The 20,642-nt window shown below is 39.7% G+C and overlaps 1 protein-coding gene across 1 annotated transcript; it reads left to right on the top strand.

Moving 5' to 3' along the window:
- The first annotated feature begins 1,082 nt into the window (after positions 1-1,082).
- ETNPPL (ethanolamine-phosphate phospho-lyase) lies at positions 1,083-17,999 on the top strand. Its single transcript, XM_026668677.2, has 13 exons — positions 1,083-1,396; positions 3,394-3,512; positions 4,551-4,710; positions 5,209-5,283; positions 6,689-6,782; positions 7,082-7,198; positions 10,950-11,032; positions 12,184-12,409; positions 12,831-12,985; positions 14,254-14,343; positions 15,412-15,542; positions 16,680-16,747; positions 17,285-17,999. Exons 1-13 carry the CDS (start codon positions 1,137-1,139, stop codon positions 17,417-17,419), a joined length of 1,713 nt encoding a protein of 570 aa, XP_026524462.2. The 5' UTR covers positions 1,083-1,136; the 3' UTR covers positions 17,420-17,999.
- Positions 18,000-20,642: the final 2,643 nt, after the last annotated feature.

The following is a 20,642-nucleotide window of genomic DNA, read 5'->3' as shown; positions in this document are numbered from 1 at the left end:
CACAAATAAAAAAAATAAGTGAGGTATTTATGAGTATGAGTATCACAAATGAAGCACAAATGAAAATAAGAGTAAGTCAAACATAATAGGTCTAATCAATACAAGATCTGTTGTGATACTATTTTCAGTCCACTGAACAATGTTAAGTCTGCATCAGAATTCCAACTCATCAGCTATAGGTTGGTTGTATCTCCTGAAACCTTTCATGTTCCTCTAGTGTCTTAAAAGGTCTTTTTTTTAAAAAAAAAAAAAATCAAACATGAAGAAGGTGGAATGAACAGAATGTTTGGGTCCTCTCCTTTTCCTACTGAATGCTACATCAGTGTGATTTTTGCCCCACTCCGTTGATTTTGATCCATTGAAATCAATAGGAGCATGTGGAAAATTTAAAGACTGAAAAAATTGTAGGTGAATAGCATAGAATAGAACAGAACAAAACAGGATAGGGAATAGAAGAATATAATAGAGAAGAAAAGGATGGGATAGGACAGGGAAGATAAGAATAGAATAGAATGGAACAGAACAGAACAGAATAGGGAACAGAAGAATATAATAGAGAAGGATAGGATAGGATAGGAAAGATAAGAACAGAATAGAATAGAATAGAATAGAATAGAATAGAATAGAATAGAATAGAATAGAATAGAATAGAATAGAATAACTTTGTCAATTTGAATGTACACTAATCGGCATACATTAAAAATGAAATTTCATTGCATATAGCTTTCAAAGGGTCACCCCTCCAATATACACTACATGACCATGACAGAGTAAAAATAGATAAATAAATAAATAAAATTTAAAAATATAAAATAAAAATACAAAATTATGCCTATACCCTCATATATGACAGAGAGAAACAACCCAGTCTAGTTCGGATACTTCGGTGTATAGCTGAACTGAATTATTTTTTTTATGCCCTGGAATTAAAACAATCCACGGTACTTCATGGTTACAGGACCGTCTCCTGACGCCTCCCCTTCGCAGCGTGGCCAACTCGTGCCAGACCGCGGCTGGCCAGCGGCGTTCCTGACGGAGGGAGAAATAGCCTGGAAGGCGGAGGGAGTCATTCGCTCTGCACGTGACCGCCGGAGCGAAAACGGCCGCCCTGCTGGCGCTGCCCCCGTCGCCCGGCTATGCGGCTGGCCCAGCCAGGCCTGGCCTGGGGCAAAGGCGGGAAGATCGGGGATGGGCAAGGCAGATTGGCAGCGGACCGTGGAGGCGGAGTCCGACCCCCAGGCGGCGCGGGATATAAGGAAGATGCCTCTCGCCGGCCGGGCTGGCAACCAGCGAGTCCCCGACGGCTGCGGACAGCGGGAGATCTTTCGGGAGCGCCCAAGAGGATGGAGGTGTACAGCAAAGCGGAGACCCTCGCACTGCGGCAGAAACTCATCGGGTGAGCGGAAAGGGCCAAGCCCAGGAGCTGGGCGGATGGAGCGGGGACAAGGGCGGGCGTCGGAGGGTCGCCCTTCTACTCCGGCCCCCAGTCCGAGGCCGCCAATTTTTCCCGACGGGAAAGAACCCGTCCAGCTGAAGATGGACTCCCCTTTGAAAGTCAGCCTGGGCGCGTCCAGAATGGGAAGAGGGCTTCCCTCTGGACGGTTTAGGGCAGGGGTCTCCAACCTTGGCCACTTGAAGACTTGTGGACTTCAACAGAGTTGAAGTCCACAAGTCTTCAAGTGGCCAAGGTGAGACCCCTGGTTTAGGGTTGCGGGACCCCTGGTTTAGGGTTGGAGACCCCTGGTTTAGGGTTCTGGGATTTGAAGTCCACAAGTCTTCAAGTGGCCAAGGTTGGAAACCCCTGGTTTAGGGTTGCGAGACCCCTGGTTTAGGGTTGGAGACCCCTGGTTTAGGGTTAATGCTGAAGATAATACTGAGGCTTCCTTACCGAGGGGCATATTTACTTACCAGAATAACACCTTTTCTGAAACCTGTTACTTTCAGAATTTTTACAATGGAAAAGACATACAGCTACCCTTGGTTTACAAGCTCCTATGAATTTTTCCTTTTTTATTAGTTTCAAATTTCCCTATAAAAGCCAACAAAACCTGCATGGAGTTTTTTTCCTGAGCTCTGCAGAGTTCTGTTGCAGTTGCATACATTTTAAACAAATCTTACATAAACTAGACCGATTGCTTATTGCTGTTTGATTTTGCATTACAGGTTGCATTTTAGAAACTTTTAATTTTGATTATTCCTACATTTACTAACTTTCAGTGACATTTACACTTGCGGTATACTTATTTTTATTTTGTAATGTGTGGACGTCCTATAAATAGTGAAAATATTTCACTTTTTCATTTCTATCTTCCACCCATGCTTTCATATCTTGGTTTCCAATGATTTCACTTCTGTAAAAATTAACACCTAAAAGACTAGATCAGTGTTAATTTCCCTAAAGAATATGTGATAAATATAGTAAGCAAGCTAAGATGCATGTATCATGAATTGGATTAGATGAGCCAATTTTAGATGCCAGTGTTGACATGCTGACATATAACCATCGGTTTATGTAACCATCAGCAAGTGTACTCGTAATTCTTGCAAAATCAGCCTGCTGATGTTACGCAAAACCAAAGTTGGTTTCCAAGACAAAAATTCTGTACAAACAAATAAGGGTTGTTTCTTCAGAGTTTTTGCAAAACACTGTTGCAAAAAAACAACAACAACCCTATTTTGTCTTTGCTGGTATATAAATAAAACCTTCCAAACATAAAAGTAGACAGACTTGTAAGTTATTTAGATTGGGGGGGTTTTCCCTCAATAACAGAACTGTGTTATTGATTTGTCTTTCCTTGCACACAATTTATTCCCCAGATGGAATGAACCTTTTCATTCATCCCCAGAAACAAATCTAGGACAGGTCAGACAGCAAGTGGGAGGGGGGTTGCTCTCCTTTTTTATAATGTGTTTAAAGGTCTATTGTTTCAAAATGGTTACTTGGTTAAAACTTGATTGAGGTTCTTAGCTTGGAACAGAGGAACCTGTTCACATGGTTTTTAAAATGGATTGTAGGAAAAAAAGTTCTCAGTTAACAGATTACAGTAGAACTGTGATTCCAATTCAAACACCCAACTCCATTGGTATATCAACACTTGCTGTCATCACTAAGTGTCTTGCAGATTAATGACTGAATTGGCTAAACTGAATTGTCATGTTAGCTGTTTTGACCTGGCACGGCCTTTCTTCAAATTCCTCATACTGAACAATGAATGTGCATGCATCATGAACTTCAGCTCTGTTTAATGTATCGCCAAGCACATGAATAGGTCTCAGTGCTAAAGGACCACTGAAAGTCAAGAATGCAAAGCATTTTTGTGTTTGTATACATGCAGGCTTAGCAACGCTGTTGAGCTGATCCAAACTAAAACAATTCGGTATCATCTCTTACAGGCCATCATGCAAAGTTTTCTTTGCTAAAGATCCCATTAAGATTGTGCGGGCTCATGGACAATATATGTTCGATGAGAATGGAGAAAAATACTTGGATTGCATTAACAATGTAGCACACGGTAAGAATTTAGGATTCTGCTAATGTCCCAACTTCAACTACAATCAAATTACCAAATTGACACATTAGGTATAACACAAGCAATGGCGTGAAGCTCACATTTTCTACCAGAAACGTTTCCGTTAATGGGCAAAGTACATAAATTTTCAAGTTTAGAAAAGAAAGCTTAAGTAAAGGGAAAAAAGGATTTCCTCACAAAGGAGCATGGTCCAGCATCTGTATCTTTTCAGACCAGGAGTGTAAACTTGGTTTTATTGAGGGTTGGGGGACTGGGGGGCTGCATCAGGGTTGGGGGACTGGGAGGTGTATGTGGCTGGGGGGTGGCAGCCAGGGGGGGCATGGCCAGCTCAACATCACTCATTGAAGCTTCATTTTTGGCCGCAATGGCCTCCTGCAGCCCCCTGCCAGTGAAAACAGAGCCCAGGGGGATGGTGCGTGGCCCACCCAAGCTCTGTTTTCACTGGCAGAAGGCTGCAGGAAGCCATCGTGGCTGAAAATGGAGCCCGATGGGCTGTGCACGGCCCTCCTGATCTCCTTTTTTGCTGACAGAAGCACCGCAGGCCGGTCCTTTGCTGTTTTCAGGGTGGCCCTGTGGGTCAGATCTAAGCATGCCACGGCCTGGATTCTTGAGTTTGACACCCCTGTTCTAGACCCACAGGGACAGCTATGCTGAGCAAAAGAAAAAATTTGATAAGTTGAAGGATCCAATCTGAGCTGGTCACCAGGACCAAAGGTTTAGTTTTCCAAGCTTTTGGGGCTCGTGCTGGAACCCATCCTCAGCAGACTTCTTTGTCTGCAGAATGTGTGCATTGGGCTGTTCTATGTGTTGTATTTATATGGTCAGTTAGGATGGTAAGGGTCAACATCCTAATTAACAACCAAAAGCCACACAGGAACAGGCAATAATTGCCTTCATTTTGATACGTGTCTACAGCAATGGTGAAAGCAAACCATTAAGCCAGGACAGAATAAGAACCTTACACTGTGTTGCTAGAGAGATCCGTGGACTAAGAGCTTTCCTGTACTTGATCCTTTTTAGTTGGACACAGCCATCCTGATGTAGTCAAGGCTGCAGTGAAACAAATGGAGCTGCTTAATACCAATTCTCGATTCCTGCATGACAATCTGGTCCAGTACGCCAAACGCCTCACAACTACCCTACCAGAGAAGCTTTCTGTTTGCTACATTGTGAACTCTGGGTATGTTGGAAGGACTTTTCTGCCAGCTCCCTGGATCATAAGAAGCCTGTTAAGAAAGAAAAATTTCTTCCTTTCTCCTTCATGTAGTTGAGGGCATATTTGTTTTGAATGACAAATAGTTGCTGCTATTTATTTAACACCAATCCCTTTTTGTTAATAAATCCTGCTTAAGAAACTCTGTGACAATCATGTTTAGAAATAATTAAAATCATTTTTTGGCAACTGCCAAAGTTCCTTATACAAAGATTCTATAGATGTGTGGAAATATGTATGGGCAACCTTTTGGTTTTAATGCCCAAAGAGAAACCTGTTGTATATGCAAGTTTGATTGCAATTCAGGCAGTTGCCCTGCTTTTATCTGATTGAAACAGATGTAACAACCTGCAATGTTAATATTTTAATATTGTGTTTATGCCATAAACACATTTCTGCTGTTTGTTTCAATTACTATGTTTTGGGCTAAAACCCCTGAACTGCTTTTCTAATACTCTTTTACAGCTCTGAAGCAAATGACCTTGCTTTGCGCCTGGCTCGGCAGTACAGTGGTCACTATGATGTGATAACCCTTGACCAGTAAGTGTGCAGAGTGTATGTGTGACGTCAGCTCTTTGCAACATAAAATAATAAGTGCTGCAATAGCTGATTATCTGTTGACTTGAATCACATCAATGCAGGCATAGTTTATGATGAATTTTTATTCATATAGAAATTCACTTTGAGTTGTACAACCTCAGTCATTTATATGAAATGTGGGAGGACGAATTGGTTGATCTGTAATTATTCAGTAGAACCATTTTATTTACTTTTTAGCATTTAGCATTAGAATCTGAACTTACATACTGTCCCATAGTGCTTTACAGCACTCACTGGGTGGCTTGTAATGTCAGCATTATTTGCATATTGCCCCCAACAATCTGGGCCCTCATTTTCCTGACATTGGAAGGATGAAAGGCTGAGTCAACCTGCCCCAATTAGGATCAAACTCTAGACCAGGGGTGTCAAACTTGATTTCATTGAGGGCTGCATCAGGGTTGTGTTTGACCTCGGGGGTGGGAGGCGTGGCCAGCTTGACGTCACTCGTGTCGGGGGCGCCTGTGGTGGCCCGAGCTCTCTGCCAGCAAAAACAGGCTCCCGAGGTCTGTTTTCAGCCGTGAGGGCCTCCTGCCAGTGAAAACGGAGCTTGGGGGCGCACGCGCAGCCCTCCTGGGCCCCATTATTGGCCACAATGGCCTCCTGCAGCCCTCTGCCAGCAGTCCCCGAGCTCTGTTTTCACTGGCAGAGGCACCCCAGGTCAGTCCTTCACTGTTTCCAAGGCAGCCCTGCGGGCCAGATCTAAGCACCCCGCAGGCCAGATTCCCCCCCCCCCCCGGGGCCTTGAATTTGACACCCCTGCTCTAGACTATGGGCTGCAAATGCTGTACTTAACCATGTGCCACCAGTGGGTTATTTATTTATTATTATGCTCATGATAGTCTGCTTTTCTTCACATAGAGATGATAGATAGATAGATAGATAGATGATAGATAGATAGATAGATAGATAGATAGATAGATAGATAGATAGATAGATAGATAGATAGATAGATAGATAGATAGATAGATAGATAGATAGATAGATAGATAGATAGATAGAGTGACTGACTATGATGGATGGATGGATAGATAGATAGATATAGACAGATTCATTCATCAAGTTGGTATTTACTCTTAGCAACCACATAGATTTACTCCATGGTGATCTGTCTTCAGCCTGGTCTCTCAGGTAGTCCAAAAATGACACACACACAGAGGTCTCTAATGTTATCCTAAGAACTCTGTGAGGAGAAATGAACTGAGACATATTAGTGGCCCAAGGTCCTCTAGTCAGCTGCACGTGCATAATGAGATTGGACCTTAGATTGAGTCTTCCCAATCCAAGTCCAAAACCTTAATCATCATTCCTGTATTTTGAATCACACTGTACTCATATTTTTTTTTAGTGCTTATCATGGTCACGTGACTTCCTTGATTGATATCAGTCCATATAAATTTAATCAGCTGGGAAAAGAGGCCAAAAAGGAATTTGTACATGTGGTGAGTATTAATTATATTTCAAGTTTTCTAAGTTCTCCCTACCAACATATTCTTACTGTCGATTCCTGCATAAGCCTACATAGAGGTTGGATCTACTGAGCTAAAACAGGGCAGGCTTCCAAGCAATCTGGTATTATTTTCATGTAAAAGGCCTTAAAAATAAAAACTCAATATGTACTTTGCATAGACTCATATGCGCAGAGAGAATGGTTAGTGGTTGTTAAGTATAGCTTTGCTATGTCTTTTGGAAGAGAATTTGCATTGAAATGAATATTTCAAAGATTTGTCTTGCCTTTTAGGCCCCTTCCCCAGATATTTACAGAGGGAAGTATAGAGAAGATCATGAAGATCCAGCAGGTGCATATGCTGATGATGTGAGAAATATTATCGAAAAAGCTCAAAAGAATGGCCATAAGGTACATTAGCTCTTGAACTTTTTTTTTAAAAAAGATTTCTCTTGCTTCTTCCCCATCTATCAATGTTCATCCTGATTAAGACCACTTAACTATCTTATATAATTGAAATGTCTTTCATTTTTTAAACAGATTCTGGATTTTAAGGTATTCCCTATCCCCTTTAATTTATATTTGTGAGTTTTACAAGCACTGTTTTAAATGAGGACCGACATGGTTTTAATAAATCTGGATTTCCCATCCATCTCTTTACCTTCCTGATATCTTTCGTGGCTGTGAACAGGAAGTATCCTAGCAAAAGTCTGTTTTCTCTATTTATGCTGAGGGATCCTGTTTTGCAAACTAATATAATAGTTTGAAGACCCACAAAGCTTCCATCTGTGAATTGTAAGCAGTATTTGAATGGATATCCTTTATCCTAAACCTATACCTAAACATGAATTGGAATGCATGGAGTGTGCAACTTGTAGCAAAATTAAAATTCCCATTACTTCAGCCCATCTCACCCAGTCAGAAAGGAAGGTATGTTACATACCCTGTCAGTTAAAGAACTTAAAGAGTTCTTTAAAGCAGGGGTCCCCAACCACCAGTCCACGGACCGGTACCGGTCCGTGGAACAAGTCCTACCGGGCCGCTGGTTTGCTGGGCGCCGCCATCTTGTTTTGATGAAAAAGTGCTTCCGGTGAACTCACCGGAAGCACTTTTTCATCAAAACAAGATGGCGGCGCCCAGCTGATGCCGGTACCGGGCCGCGCCATAAAAAAGGTTGGGGATACCGGGCCGCGGCATAAAAAAGGTTGGGGATCACTGCTTTAAAGAGTCAAAGAGTCATTGTCCCCCCCACCCACCCCGCCCACCCTTTGGAATATTTTCCCCGTGAAGGTGAGGCAGGCCCCATTCTCCTGGGCTTCTGAAAAGAAGACAAAACATGACTCTGCAGCCTCATGTGGGGAGCCCAAAGAATACACAGACACAGGGCTGGCTAGTGCTTTGAAAGCCCTCCCTTCCTCTTTTTTAATTAAATGTTAACAGTGTTAATGTTAGCGGTATTTAACCAACCTTGTCTCTTTCTAAAATTTTAACTTTCATACGCTGTTCTTACGTTTGAATATTTTATGGACACTCCCCAGACTTGTATTTAAAATTTCTTCACTAATGATTAAGGAAAACTCACCTGGTGTTTTCAGACTTATGGATCCAAAGGTTCCTAACTGCTGAAAAGAAGTTAAGCAATTTTCCAAACTGATTAGAAAAAGAAGCATCTGAAGCTTGTTTCCTTTAAAAGCCACAGCATTTTGTTTTCAAACTACAGGTGGTTTATTATTTAATTTAATTTAAGAGGGACTCCCCAAGGTCCCTCTTTGAGGGAGATGGGCAGTTCAAAATGTAAAAAATAAATGAAGAAAATCAACAGATAGTTCCATACTACAAGAAGATTATATTGAAAGCCCAATAATTTCACTACATGTCTTCTTTAAGATAATACTGAATTCAGAAAATCAGTATGGTTCCATGGATGCCCCAGAAATATGTTTTACACTCCAGTTTACTTCTGATCTTAGAAAAGGGCTTCCAGTAAGTCATCATCTGTCTCACCGAGCTTCCAGCAAGTTACTTAATAGTACATTAACTTGGTTGTAATACCTAAAGGAAAACTAGTATATAATAAAATAGTATATAATAAAGCTGCCTTCCGTAGCCTAGCATTTGCCAAAATTGTTAGATTACAACTCTTGGGATTCTCAATCATCATTAAAATTGTTTAGCATTTTAACTGAAAAAGGTGAAACAGAATTTAGAATTAGAAACCACAAAACCTTATCCACCAAACTCAATCAAAATAAATACAAAAGGATAAAAGGATAACAAAACACAATGTAGTATGATTGGGTTTAAAATAAAACACTCTGGTTAACTAAAAGTTCAAGTAAGAAAGGCTTCTTACTTGAGCAAATACCAAAGGATTTGATATACACGTGAGGCAAAAATTGCTATTTAAAATCAGCAATTCCAAATATTTTAAAGTGATTTTAAAAAAGGAATTTCAGAATAATAGACTGTCTGTTAACAGATAATTAATTACGGTACAAAAATCACCATCACAAAAGGATCAACAAAAGTGAAAATGCAACCGTCAGCTGATCAGTGAGTTTTAGACTTTACATGAAGATGACAGTGCTGATTAAATTTCATTTTGGTTACTAATCATTATTGATTTTTTTTTGTGGAGATCCAATAAGTAGTATACTCATAGTGTTTAACTAAAAAGCAAAACAGGAAAATTAAAACAGCTAATAATTTAAAGTTAGCTAAATGTATAGAATTAAGGATATGCACTGCTTCTACTTTATTTGAAGCACTTTAGAGCATACTATACTACAAATCTAACACTTATCTGCAGTTCATTAAAGCAGCTGTGTCATTTTCAGGTTTCCACAGCAACTGTAGGAGCTTTTCCACAGCAACCATATGATTAAGACTGCCTTAATAATTCTCAAGGAGGTACTACATCTCTGTACCTAATTCTTCCCAATCAGATCCGAAGCACTGCCCATCTGTAACAAAAAACAAGCTAATAAATAATGATAATAATACACTTTCCAGGGATGTTTACCAAATCCTAAAAAGTGCTGCATCATTTTTTTAACTTATTTTCTCTCAACTACCTTAAAGTCCAGAAATCTATCAGTCTTTAAATCCTTAACCAGTTTTTTAAAAACAAAATCTAACAGGTAGTTTCTATTTTCTTCCCTTTGTCTGTTTCTCTTCCTTTTCATATATATCTTTATAGGTTTTGGTGCCGTAAACCTGTGATAACGTTTTACAGACAATGGGAAATCTTCTACTGCCTGGCTGTAGTGTACCTCTTCAAGTCTATGTGCCCTTCTTTACACGTTACCGCATGACCTTCTTTCCAGGAAGACCCTCCTGCCCAGCTACCATGGAACCTACAGATTCTCAGGGAGGGTTGCGCAAAGTGTGGGAGGCAGTCAGATAAATAGCAAACGTGCACTGCAGGCAGTTTTGGGGGACAGCAATGGCTTAATGCTGAGGGCAAAAAAACCAGAGAAAAACGTAAGCTTCATGTTCTGGACTACCAAAGAGCTGATACTGACTCTTGATTTGACATGATGTCTTTGTGTTTATTTGTATTGTTTTATTCCCAGCAACTGGAATTACTTTTAAATGTAGGTTTCTTTTTGTTAAGTGGCTCTTTTTTGTGAACTTTTTCTAAAGCAGGGATGTCCAAAATTTCACTCTGTGGAACATTACCCCCCAGGCAATATGTTTAGGTATCTTAGCTAAGAAAAAGGGAGATGCAACTGGATATTCCAGTGTGCCATATATAATAAAAGAACGTGCCAAATATTCTTTTGATATTTGGGGATTTGGAATAATAAATGATTAATCAAATATGGAACCTCATCATTTATCAGATAATCTGGAAGTAAAATCTCTTTGGGCATTCCATCTAAAGTAGATACTTAAATGTTGGTAGACTTTGAAGATCAGTCCAACACTTCCTCAGTAAATTTTTGTGGTAATTTAATAATTCAATTGAATGCCTGACCTGGCATTGAAAAATTGGGCATCCCTTACTCATAGTTATCTATACAATTGCCCAAACTCTTTGTTCATTTACTTTCCTTGCTTTGATAGCCTACATTTAATTATTGGGTCATTTGCAAAGACTAGGTTGAGGACCATTCTTTCTTCTTTAACACCTTCTTCTGCAACATCTTCTCTGACTTAGATTGCTGCCTTTATTGCTGAATCCATGCAGAGTTGTGGAGGCCAAATAATTCCACCTGCAGGCTATTTCCAGAAAGTGGCACAGTATGTATAGTGCGTGGAATGGCTTAATTGTAGCAGGGCAATTTGCAGCAGTTCTCCAATCTACTATCGTGCCTTCCTACAATTTTCAGTATAGCAATATAGCCAGCATCTAAGAGTCCCAACATGTATGGAGGGCACCAGATTGGTGAATAGTAATTTAATGCCCCATTCTACCATGTTTTCCCAAAAAATAACCTACTCAGAAAGTAAGTCATAGTTTGATTTTTACAGCAGCCAATATAAGCCCTACCCCGAAATAAACCCTAAGTAAGATCCCACTCACTCCAGGGTGCATAGCTAAAAATTAAGCTAGGATGGGGGTGGGGGCGGGATGGAGATGGGGGCGACACATGCAAGTGAGGTGAGTCAGTGGACAACATCCTAATAAGACCTGGTGCCTTTTTTTATGGCAAAAAAAATATAAGTTGGGGTCTTATTTTCGGGGAAACACTGGTACCTTTTTAGAAATAGTGGGTTGTGGCTGTGATTTTTGTTCCCTGAAGTAATAGACAACTTGTAACAAGAAAATTTTGGCAAATATCCAATAGCAATGACGGTGATTTTTTTTCCACTGTAATATCTTAGCATGCACTGTTCCTAGTAATGTATATAATTAGGGAAACAATGTTTGAGAAGAGTTATCATGCCACTTAATATTTCCCTTGTTTTATTTTTAGCATGTATATAGCACACTAATTTGAAATGAATACCAGAATGAATATGTATAGAGTAAATAATACAAAGAGTGATTTAGAAAAGCATCCAGACCCGGCACCCTTATGCATATATTGAGGAAATAGTTTTATAAACAATATGCCTCATGATTTTTCTGATCAAAGATAGCAATTTCAAATTTTTCATTTGATTTGGCCTTTCAATAGCTAAAAACCAGCAGTATGTTGGGCCCCAGGCAATGTTTCAAGTCCACTAGATTCCTTTCAGGCTCTGATGAATCACTCTAATAAAGAGTGCAGTATGTATTTTATAACAATAGCAGTATTTGCATTTCTCAGATCTCAAAGGAATTTTTTAGGTGCTGTGTTTAAAGTTCATATAATTAATCATTTTATCATGTGGGAGAAAGTCACAAATCAGTGGTTACCTAAAGTCATAATGACATATCTGAACTGTTTTTTTCCTTTAATGTTCAGATTTGTCCACAAAGCAGGAGGTGTTTTCATAGCAGATGAAGTCCAAGTTGGATTTGGTCGAGTTGGGAAGAATTTCTGGGCATTCCAGCTGCAAGGGGAAGACTTTGTGCCTGACATTGTCACTATGGGGAAGCCCATTGGCAATGGCCATCCAATGTCTTGTGTTGTTACAACAAGAGAAATTGCAGAGGCCTTTAGTGCCTCGGGGTTAGAGTACTTCAATACTGTGAGTATCACTTTTAGTGTTATAATCAGATAGTTAAATTATAAGTTCAGATCCTCAGAATACAAATCAAGTATGTAATGATACACAGTGTTCCAAAATGGAAACTATAGTACTTATGCTACTAAAATATAAATCAGCCAGCCTGATTTAAAAGGAAGTAGAATATTTAATAAGGCAATTATGAAGACTGATCAAGTGATTCGTGTACATACTCAGTGCGTTACTGAGATGCTGAAGGTTAGCTTTGTACTGTTTCATTCTTATCATCTCTAAATTGGACCACACAATCTTTCAAATAGAGAATGTTGTCAAAAAGCCATTTCCTCTCACAGCCCTTCAAATATAGAGTTGCTCTTGGTAAAATAAGGTCAAATTTAGGGGAAAGAGATATTTGAAATTGCTATCCTATTCTTGCTTTCAGTTTGGTGGCAACCCGGTATCTTGTGCAATTGGTCTGGCTGTCTTGGATATAATAGAACAGGAAGATCTACAGGGTAATGCCACACATGTTGGAAACTATCTCTTTGGACTACTCAAGGAACAACAGAAAAAGCATTCATTGGTGGGAGATGTCAGGTAAGGTAAAATTTACTTTTAGGTTATTACCATCATCCAGAACAGCATAAAGGAAAACCTATGCATTGGTCAAATAAACATTACTGTTACATACTACCCTCAGAGCTCTAATAACAACTAGGACTGACCAAAGTAATGCAAGATTAAAAAGCTGCTTTGGAAGACTATGAAGAAAAAGATAGTTAGTTCAAGATACAGCTACTAAGTTATTTGTTATGTTGTGGTGAAGATAAAGATATCTAGCCTATGCTGAAAGAATTTTACAATTTCTAGATCTAGTTTAGAATGATGACGCTTATCTTCTAAAGGTCAGCATAGATTAAAAACTGTGTTTCTGAAGAAGTAACTGCTTCTTTACCAGTTCTGCTAGTACAGATACCAGTTGGAACTCTTAATTTCTATGGTAAACAAGGAAAACCTTTTTCAAGGGTGGCTAATCACTGCAAATTTTCTTTCTGTTGGTTAAAGCTAGTGTATATTTAGTTAATGTTTGATTGATATCCAGATGTTACATTCTTAGACATAAGCTGTTCTGGCATTCCTTCCTGTTGCCACAGAGAAAGAATAGCCTAAGAAGCTCCTGCCGGTGCTCCAAATTCAAAGGAAAGCAGAAGTATCCCCTTGGAGAAAGGGGTCAGAAAAGTTAAGGTGCTCTGTGCGGTACATGTGAAAAAGAGGCAGGGGTTCAGTTGCATGGTGGTGATTGCCATCTTGACTTTTTTTGACCCCTCTCCCCATGGACATCGTTGTAGAAGAGTCTGCCTAGCACTTGGGAAAACCATGACCTGGGTGACTGAGAATCTCTAGACTTTTAGCTATACAATTTGGGATGAACATCCTTTGAGTGGTATGGGAATAAGAATGGATTTCCAGAAGAAAAAAATTGCAGACTACAGGGAGCAGGAGCACCACTCAGATGACCCTGAGGACACAGATAAACTTCCAAGGGCTTCAACGACCCTCTAAAAGGATGCAAATTATCAGCTGTCTGCAAGGAATATAAATCCTTCCATTCCCCACTATTCTCTCGGAGCTGAAGAAGCTTCTTGGATGAGAAGTGAAACATCCTCAAAGAAAAAGAAAAAACAAGAAAGGCCAGTTGCTGCCTGAAAAAGCACCATGGGCCTAGCACTTGGCAATGTTGCCTGCACAAGCCCACACACAGAAAGACAAACACATATAAACACACCCAGCTATCATGAAGTGACCTATTAATAGTGAAATGTGATTTTTCATACTGTTACATTTGTCCTTTATTATGTTTTTAGGGGTGCTGGCTTATTTATTGGTGTGGACCTTGTGAAAGATCAAATAAGGAGAACCCCAGCTACTGCTGAAGCCCAGCATATCATTTACAAGTAAATATCTTATCAAAATGTAATATTAAACTGAAGTAAATAAATCCCTAACAAGCAGGAGCTCATTTTTACCTATTTATTTAACTTTGCCAAGAAACTAGTCCCACCAAAATACAGAGTGCATTGCCTTCCTTAGGCAGTTGAGGCATCAGGAAAGGGAAATTGCTGAATATATTATTGCTGTAAGATGTCTACTTATTCTTAAGATCCCATGTCTTCCTGAAAATTCATGGAAGTCCCATGAATTCTCCTCCTATTATGCTTCCAGTAGTATGTATGAATGTACAGCATGTATGTATGTGTTGTGACTCGGAGGTTTGAGCCTGCTCTGTTAGAGGACACAGACTTGGATAATGAGGAAGGGGAGGATTTGGCTCTGAGGTTTGAGCCTGCTTTGTTAGACGACACAGACTTGGAAAATGAGGAAGGGGAGGATTTGGCTCTGAGGTCTGAGCCTGCTTTGTTAGAGGATTTGGAATTACCTTCCTCCCTGGTTGTGCCTCAGGTGTCGGCAGATAATCAGGAGAGCGTATCAGAGCCTCTGACTGAGGAATGTAGGTTTGATGCGAGGCAAAGACGCAGGCAAAAGCGTGAAATGCAACGTAGAAAGAAAGGACAAATCAGAGACTGAGATGAGAGACTGACACGCCCCACAGGGAATAAAAGTGGGTGTGTTAGCTCTGGATTTTTGTTCGGGACAACGTGTTAATTTAGTGTTTCCTGTGGAGCTTCCGTGCATCCTGTTTCCTGAAAGCCTGCATGATTTATGTTCTTGCTTTATTATCGGACTTGGCAGACAGCTTGTGCGAGTCTGCCAAGGACTGGCCTGGCCAAAGGAATTTAACCCTGTCATTACTGGTCTTGTCTGTTTGTGTATATTCCTTTGGAAACTTGGACTTCTTACCTCGTTGGCACAGGTGAGACAGAACATGTATGTATATATTCTGAAACTCTGCCACCACCAAAATGTTACTAAATTCACCCAGATTAAAAGTAGTTGTAATTTTTTAAAATTAAACATCACACATTTTTCTTTGTGTTCAAAAGTAATTTTTTGCTTCTAATTAGGCTGAAAGAAAGGAAGATCCTTCTGAGTGCAGATGGGCCTTACAGGAATGTCTTGAAATTTAAGCCACCCATGTGCTTCAGCATGGAAGATGCAAAGTTTGTAGTTGAGCAAATTGATGAGCTCCTTACAGGTAAAGTAGAATACTGACTTTGTCTAGGTCTATTTTAAAAGCCACCGTCTAATAATATACCACTCTATAATAGGAAGAATGTGGTTTTGTAATCATTGACCCACAGGAGAAGGAGTGGAGGTGGATACCGGCAGTGGCCATAGCTTTGCTCAGTGTCTTAGCAAATGGGAAACCCATAAGTCCATTCAATGGAGAACCTAGGCTAGTACAAACTAGGGGGAGAATAAGACTTCATCCTTAAAACTAACGTAATAATTCCATAACCACCTGCATGATCATTGTAGATAAGGTCTTAGATTGTATATAATCTGTTCCAATAAACAACACTTAATGGCTTTCAGCTCTCAGGTAAGCCCTTTGTGTAATTTAGATCAGGGGTCCCCAACCACCGGGCCCCGGACCGGTATCGGTCCGTGGAACATTTTCTACCGGGCCGCCGGTTTGCTGGGTGCCGCCATCTTATTTTGATGAGAAAGTGCTTCCGGTGAGCTTTTCTGGTTGGAAAGCGGCGTTTGGGCCTGAAGGAATCCTCGCCTTAGTTTCATCGAAGGGGGCGGCTTGAACAAAACTAAGGCGGAGGATTCTTTCAGCACCCAAGGCAAGGTGAGCCGAGCGACCGTCCCGAAGCCGTCCCGAAGCCCATCGACAAAGGTACAAAGGAGGAGTTGAAGATGGCAGGGAGAAGCGGGGGACGGAAGGCTGGCCGGTCGCTCGGCTCGCCTTGCCATGCGTGCTGATACCAGTACCGGGCCACGGCACAAAAAAGGTTGGGGGCCACTGATTTAGATAACTGTTGTTGAAAGGTATTCTTTGAATGGAATCCAGAAGGGAATAAAACAACTTTACTGCTTTACAGCTTTGACAAGCTAAGAGCTAGGATTGGTTATGGACTACAGACTCCAATAATTTAATAAATTTAATACACAATTTTAAAAAGAGCAAATTTAAAGAAGGATTGCATGGATTTGATTTGTCCATCCTGCTGCTTCAAGATGCATTGGACTTCGAGCTTAGAATTGTTATACTAAATGGAAGTGAATTAGGTGATCTTCAAGTGCAGTTGTGTGATAAATTATTTATATTTATTTACACTCAAAGAGGTTATTCATAATGAAGTAAATTTATTTTGTTTTCTAGATTTAGAAAAAGCAACGCAAATCACGGCTAAAAACAGTCTACCTACAAATACACAGTCTAAAAGAAAAGTAAGTTTGGAAAAAGCAAATTTGCTTTTTTTTAACATAATTACGGTAATACATGTACAGTCACTAATATTGGAGCGAATATTTCCAGTCTGTGTCACTTTCTCATATATATTCTCATTAGTCATTCCAACACATTAGTCCATCAATTCACAAATAAAAATCGACAAAAATATCTTGAAATACTGTATGTTTTCTTGCCTTCTCTCCTCTCAAAAACTCAATTTTATAATTATATTTTCTATATAACATGAGTTCTGATATGTATTTGTATGTGCATGTGTAATGTTTATACACTGTATATACTGCATATACACACACATACAAGAACAACCCTGCAATATTTGAAGAGATACAAACTCTGAATATCAATATATTGATCAGCTCATTCATCCAATGCAGTCAAGCCAAATTGCATTCCTCCCTTGGAACTGCATGAGTGAAAAGCAGGAATGAGAAATAGTTCTGGCTGTTCTGAGTAGATCAAATATTTGTTGAAGTCAGTATCTGCTTGTTTCTCAAATTACTCATTTCTTTCAGTTGCCTACTGGTGGGAGTTCCCAGTTAGAATTCAACAATGAAAACATCAGTCCAATTAATGGTACCATCTGCAGACATGAAAATGGATTTTCTGGTGAAAGCCATACAGTGCCTTGTAAAAGAATTAGGACGTGAAACGAAAGGATTTCCTGTATAGCTGATCATGTTTAAAGAAAAATGGCTTCAGTCTACTATTACTTATAACTCATTATATATGATGAGAAATACCCATTTTTACCTATAGCCAATATTTGGAGCATCACATTTTGCAGTACTATTTTCTTAGACAAAATTAGTATTGCCTTCTTTGCTTGAGATGCCATGGATATATTTTGACTGTTCTTTTTTGACATTTCAAATTTAAACATTAATGATGTCTCACATTTTAATGATGAATGTATAATCCTATGCCTTACAAACATATAACTTGTACTTCTCAAAAGTAGTCGAACAAAAGGATACATGGAAGAATCTGTGATGCTGGGTACATTTTTAAGACTTATAAAATTAAGTCCCACCAAAAAGGCTTCTTCTGATTTGTGAATCAGATGATAGGTCTTGTTGTGTTTGTATTTGTGTATATATGAGAGAGAAAATAAATTGTGATTCCTTATGTATACAATATGGAAAATTACATGGCTTATATTCAACTTTGGATTTGTGTTAGTATCATGTAGTATGATAAAACCTCGTTAAACTTGACTTAACATTTTGATGTACTATGACATTATTGTATTCATTTTAGAGGATGTTTGTCAATTGTTTCTTTAATGTTATCAGTATTCTTTTATCACTCTAATTGATCATTAGGTAGTTTTTTATTTGTTTATTTCAAAGAATAAAATTATTTAACCATATAATCCTTGTGTATTTAAATGAATAATTTGCCAACAACATGTAAAAAATGTTACTTTTAACATTACTTGGTAATGTTACTTTCTTTTTGGGGTTGATCTTTACTCCCATCTCAAACTAGCATAGCTATAAATTAACATGGTTAATGCCTATGGACATCAGCTGCTCGGAATTAATGAATTATTCAAAGTTCAAACCCATATTGCTGTGAATTGTAAATATTCAAGGTAGAACAACTACCTCAATTTGCACTCATAGTCCAAAATAGGAAGAACAAAGTTTAAATTTAACATGTCCATGAAATTATTTGTGTTCCCTTTTTTCTGAAAAAGGAAATGAGCTCTTTTATATTTCCTTCTGGCTTCACTTCTAATCTATTTTAGTCATTCTGCCTCCTGCAGACTCATACATTGTGAAGAGTTTCAACCCAGGAAAAGCTTTGTTGTTTTAGTTTCCGATCATTAAACTGTCCACAAACCTGGCTAGCACATTTATTTTTAAATCTTTGCCAGAAGGTTGGGTAAATGGAATAAAACAATGTTCTCTTCCCTCACAAGATTCTTAGTTCCAACCTTCTTATGAAGGTTCTCATGAAGATAGCCAAACAGGAGAAGAATACCTGCAAAACAATGCTGAATAAGTTTTCTCAAGATTGTGGGGTCCTTGGTGCTCTCTGAGCTTAGGACCCCACAATTCAACCCTGAACTATAAATATTCTTTTCTATGGATCTTTGGTTATTCGGGTTTTCTCCCGCGTAAGATTGGAAGTATCTAGGCAACGTTTCGATGAAGTCTCATTCATCATCTTCAGGCTTGTGTCTTCAGCTCTGTGCTTCTCAGAGTGATGTGAGCTTGCAGCTGCTTCTTCCTTTTAACTGCTAGTGGGGGTGTGACTTGATTGGGTGGGGGCTTGGCTGTGTTGTGATTGGGTGTGGGTGTGTTCTCATTGGTTGGGGATTTGGCTGTGTTCTGATTGGTTGGGGGGCTGGCCGTGTTCTGATAGGCTGGAGGTGTGTTCTGTTCAGGTGGGGGCTTGGTTGTGCTCAGGTTAGTCTTAGTTGCTGGGGGATTTGAGCTGGTTAGCTGTGATCTTGCTGTTTGGCTTCGAGTTCGTGGTCGTGCCGCATCTTCATGGTGGGGGTCAGTTCGCTTCATGTATGGCTCGGAGGGGTTTGAAGTGGGTAGTGATGCAGCTGCAATGCGGCTTCTGGTCCGTGGTCGTGTCTCATCTTCTGTGTGGGTGTGAGTCTGCTTTTTACGTGGAAGTGTGGTGGTGGCATCTTGTGTGGCCCTCGTGGGTGTGGGTCTGGTGTCATTCTTCATGTTAGGTACTCGTCTGTTCATGAGGGTGGGTTTCCAAATGGCTGGTAGGCGGGAGGTGTCGTCTCTTTTATTCATGCTGTGTGGGCGTTTTTCTATCTCTATGGCTTCTCTGATTATTCTGTTGTTGAAGTGTTCGGTTTTGGCAATAGTTCTGGTATTTTTAAAGTCAGTCTCATGTCCTGTGGCTTTGAGGTGTTGGACCAGGGAAGAGGTCGGTTCTTCTTTTTTGATTGAGTTCTTATGTTCTTCAATGCATGCACTTATTCTTCTGTTAGTTTGTCCAATGTATGTGGTGGGGCAGGCGGTGCAAGGGATTTCGTATACTCCTTGGTTTTCTAACTCAATTTTGTCTTTAGGGTTTCTTAGGATGGTGGATATTTTTCTGTTTGTGCAGAATGCTGTTTTAATGTTGTGTTTTTGGAGGATCTTGCTGATTTTGTCTGTAGTGCCTTTTATATATGGGAGGAGGGATTTGCCGTTCTCTTGTTCTCTGTCTTGGATTTTGGTTGGGGTTTCTTTTTGGATTAGGTGGGTAATCTTCTTTCTTTGGAATCCATTGGCTGTTAGTACGTTGGTGAGAGTGTGTAGTTCGGTTTTTAGGTGTTGTTCATCGGCTAAGCATTTTGTTCTGGAGATGAGTGTCTCGGCTACGGAATTGATCTGTGCTGGGTGGTGGTGTGAGAGTGTGTGTAGATAGCGGTTTGTATGTGTTTTCTTCTAGTAGATGGTGTGTCCAAGGGAGCCATTGGATTTTTTGTATACCAAGACATCTAGGAAGGGAAGAATTCTTTTCTATTTCTCAAGTTTTCCAATATTGGATTTACGGGTTTATCAATAAACTCATAGCAACCAATTGTATAATGCAAACAAAAATATAGGCCACATTCTTGGGAAGCCTTTGAACATTCTAGAAATTTCTGTAACAGACTTCTGAAAGGTACCACATGAGGACACTGGGATAGGAAACCCTAGTTGTCGGCTATGAAGCTACCAGGTATGTGTTACAAGAATCCAAATTACCACTCTATATAGTCAAACAGTAACTTCAATATCTCTATAATGCTTGGTTAATAGTTATCTGGATTTTTGCATCCCAGACCTGGTAACCTATTAGTACAGCATATATTTTCCAGATTCTTTCCTGCCATCAGTTGCCAAGAAGTTAATCTTCAAAAAAAAT

Source organism: Notechis scutatus, chromosome 4 (genome assembly GCF_049901735.1).
Source record: "Notechis scutatus isolate UNSWTSFEM ecotype Mainland chromosome 4, rNotScu1.2, whole genome shotgun sequence".
NCBI classification, from domain to species: domain Eukaryota; kingdom Metazoa; phylum Chordata; class Lepidosauria; order Squamata; family Elapidae; genus Notechis; species Notechis scutatus.
Note: the sequence above shows the minus strand (reverse complement) of the source record. Positions and strands in the feature narration are given on the sequence as shown.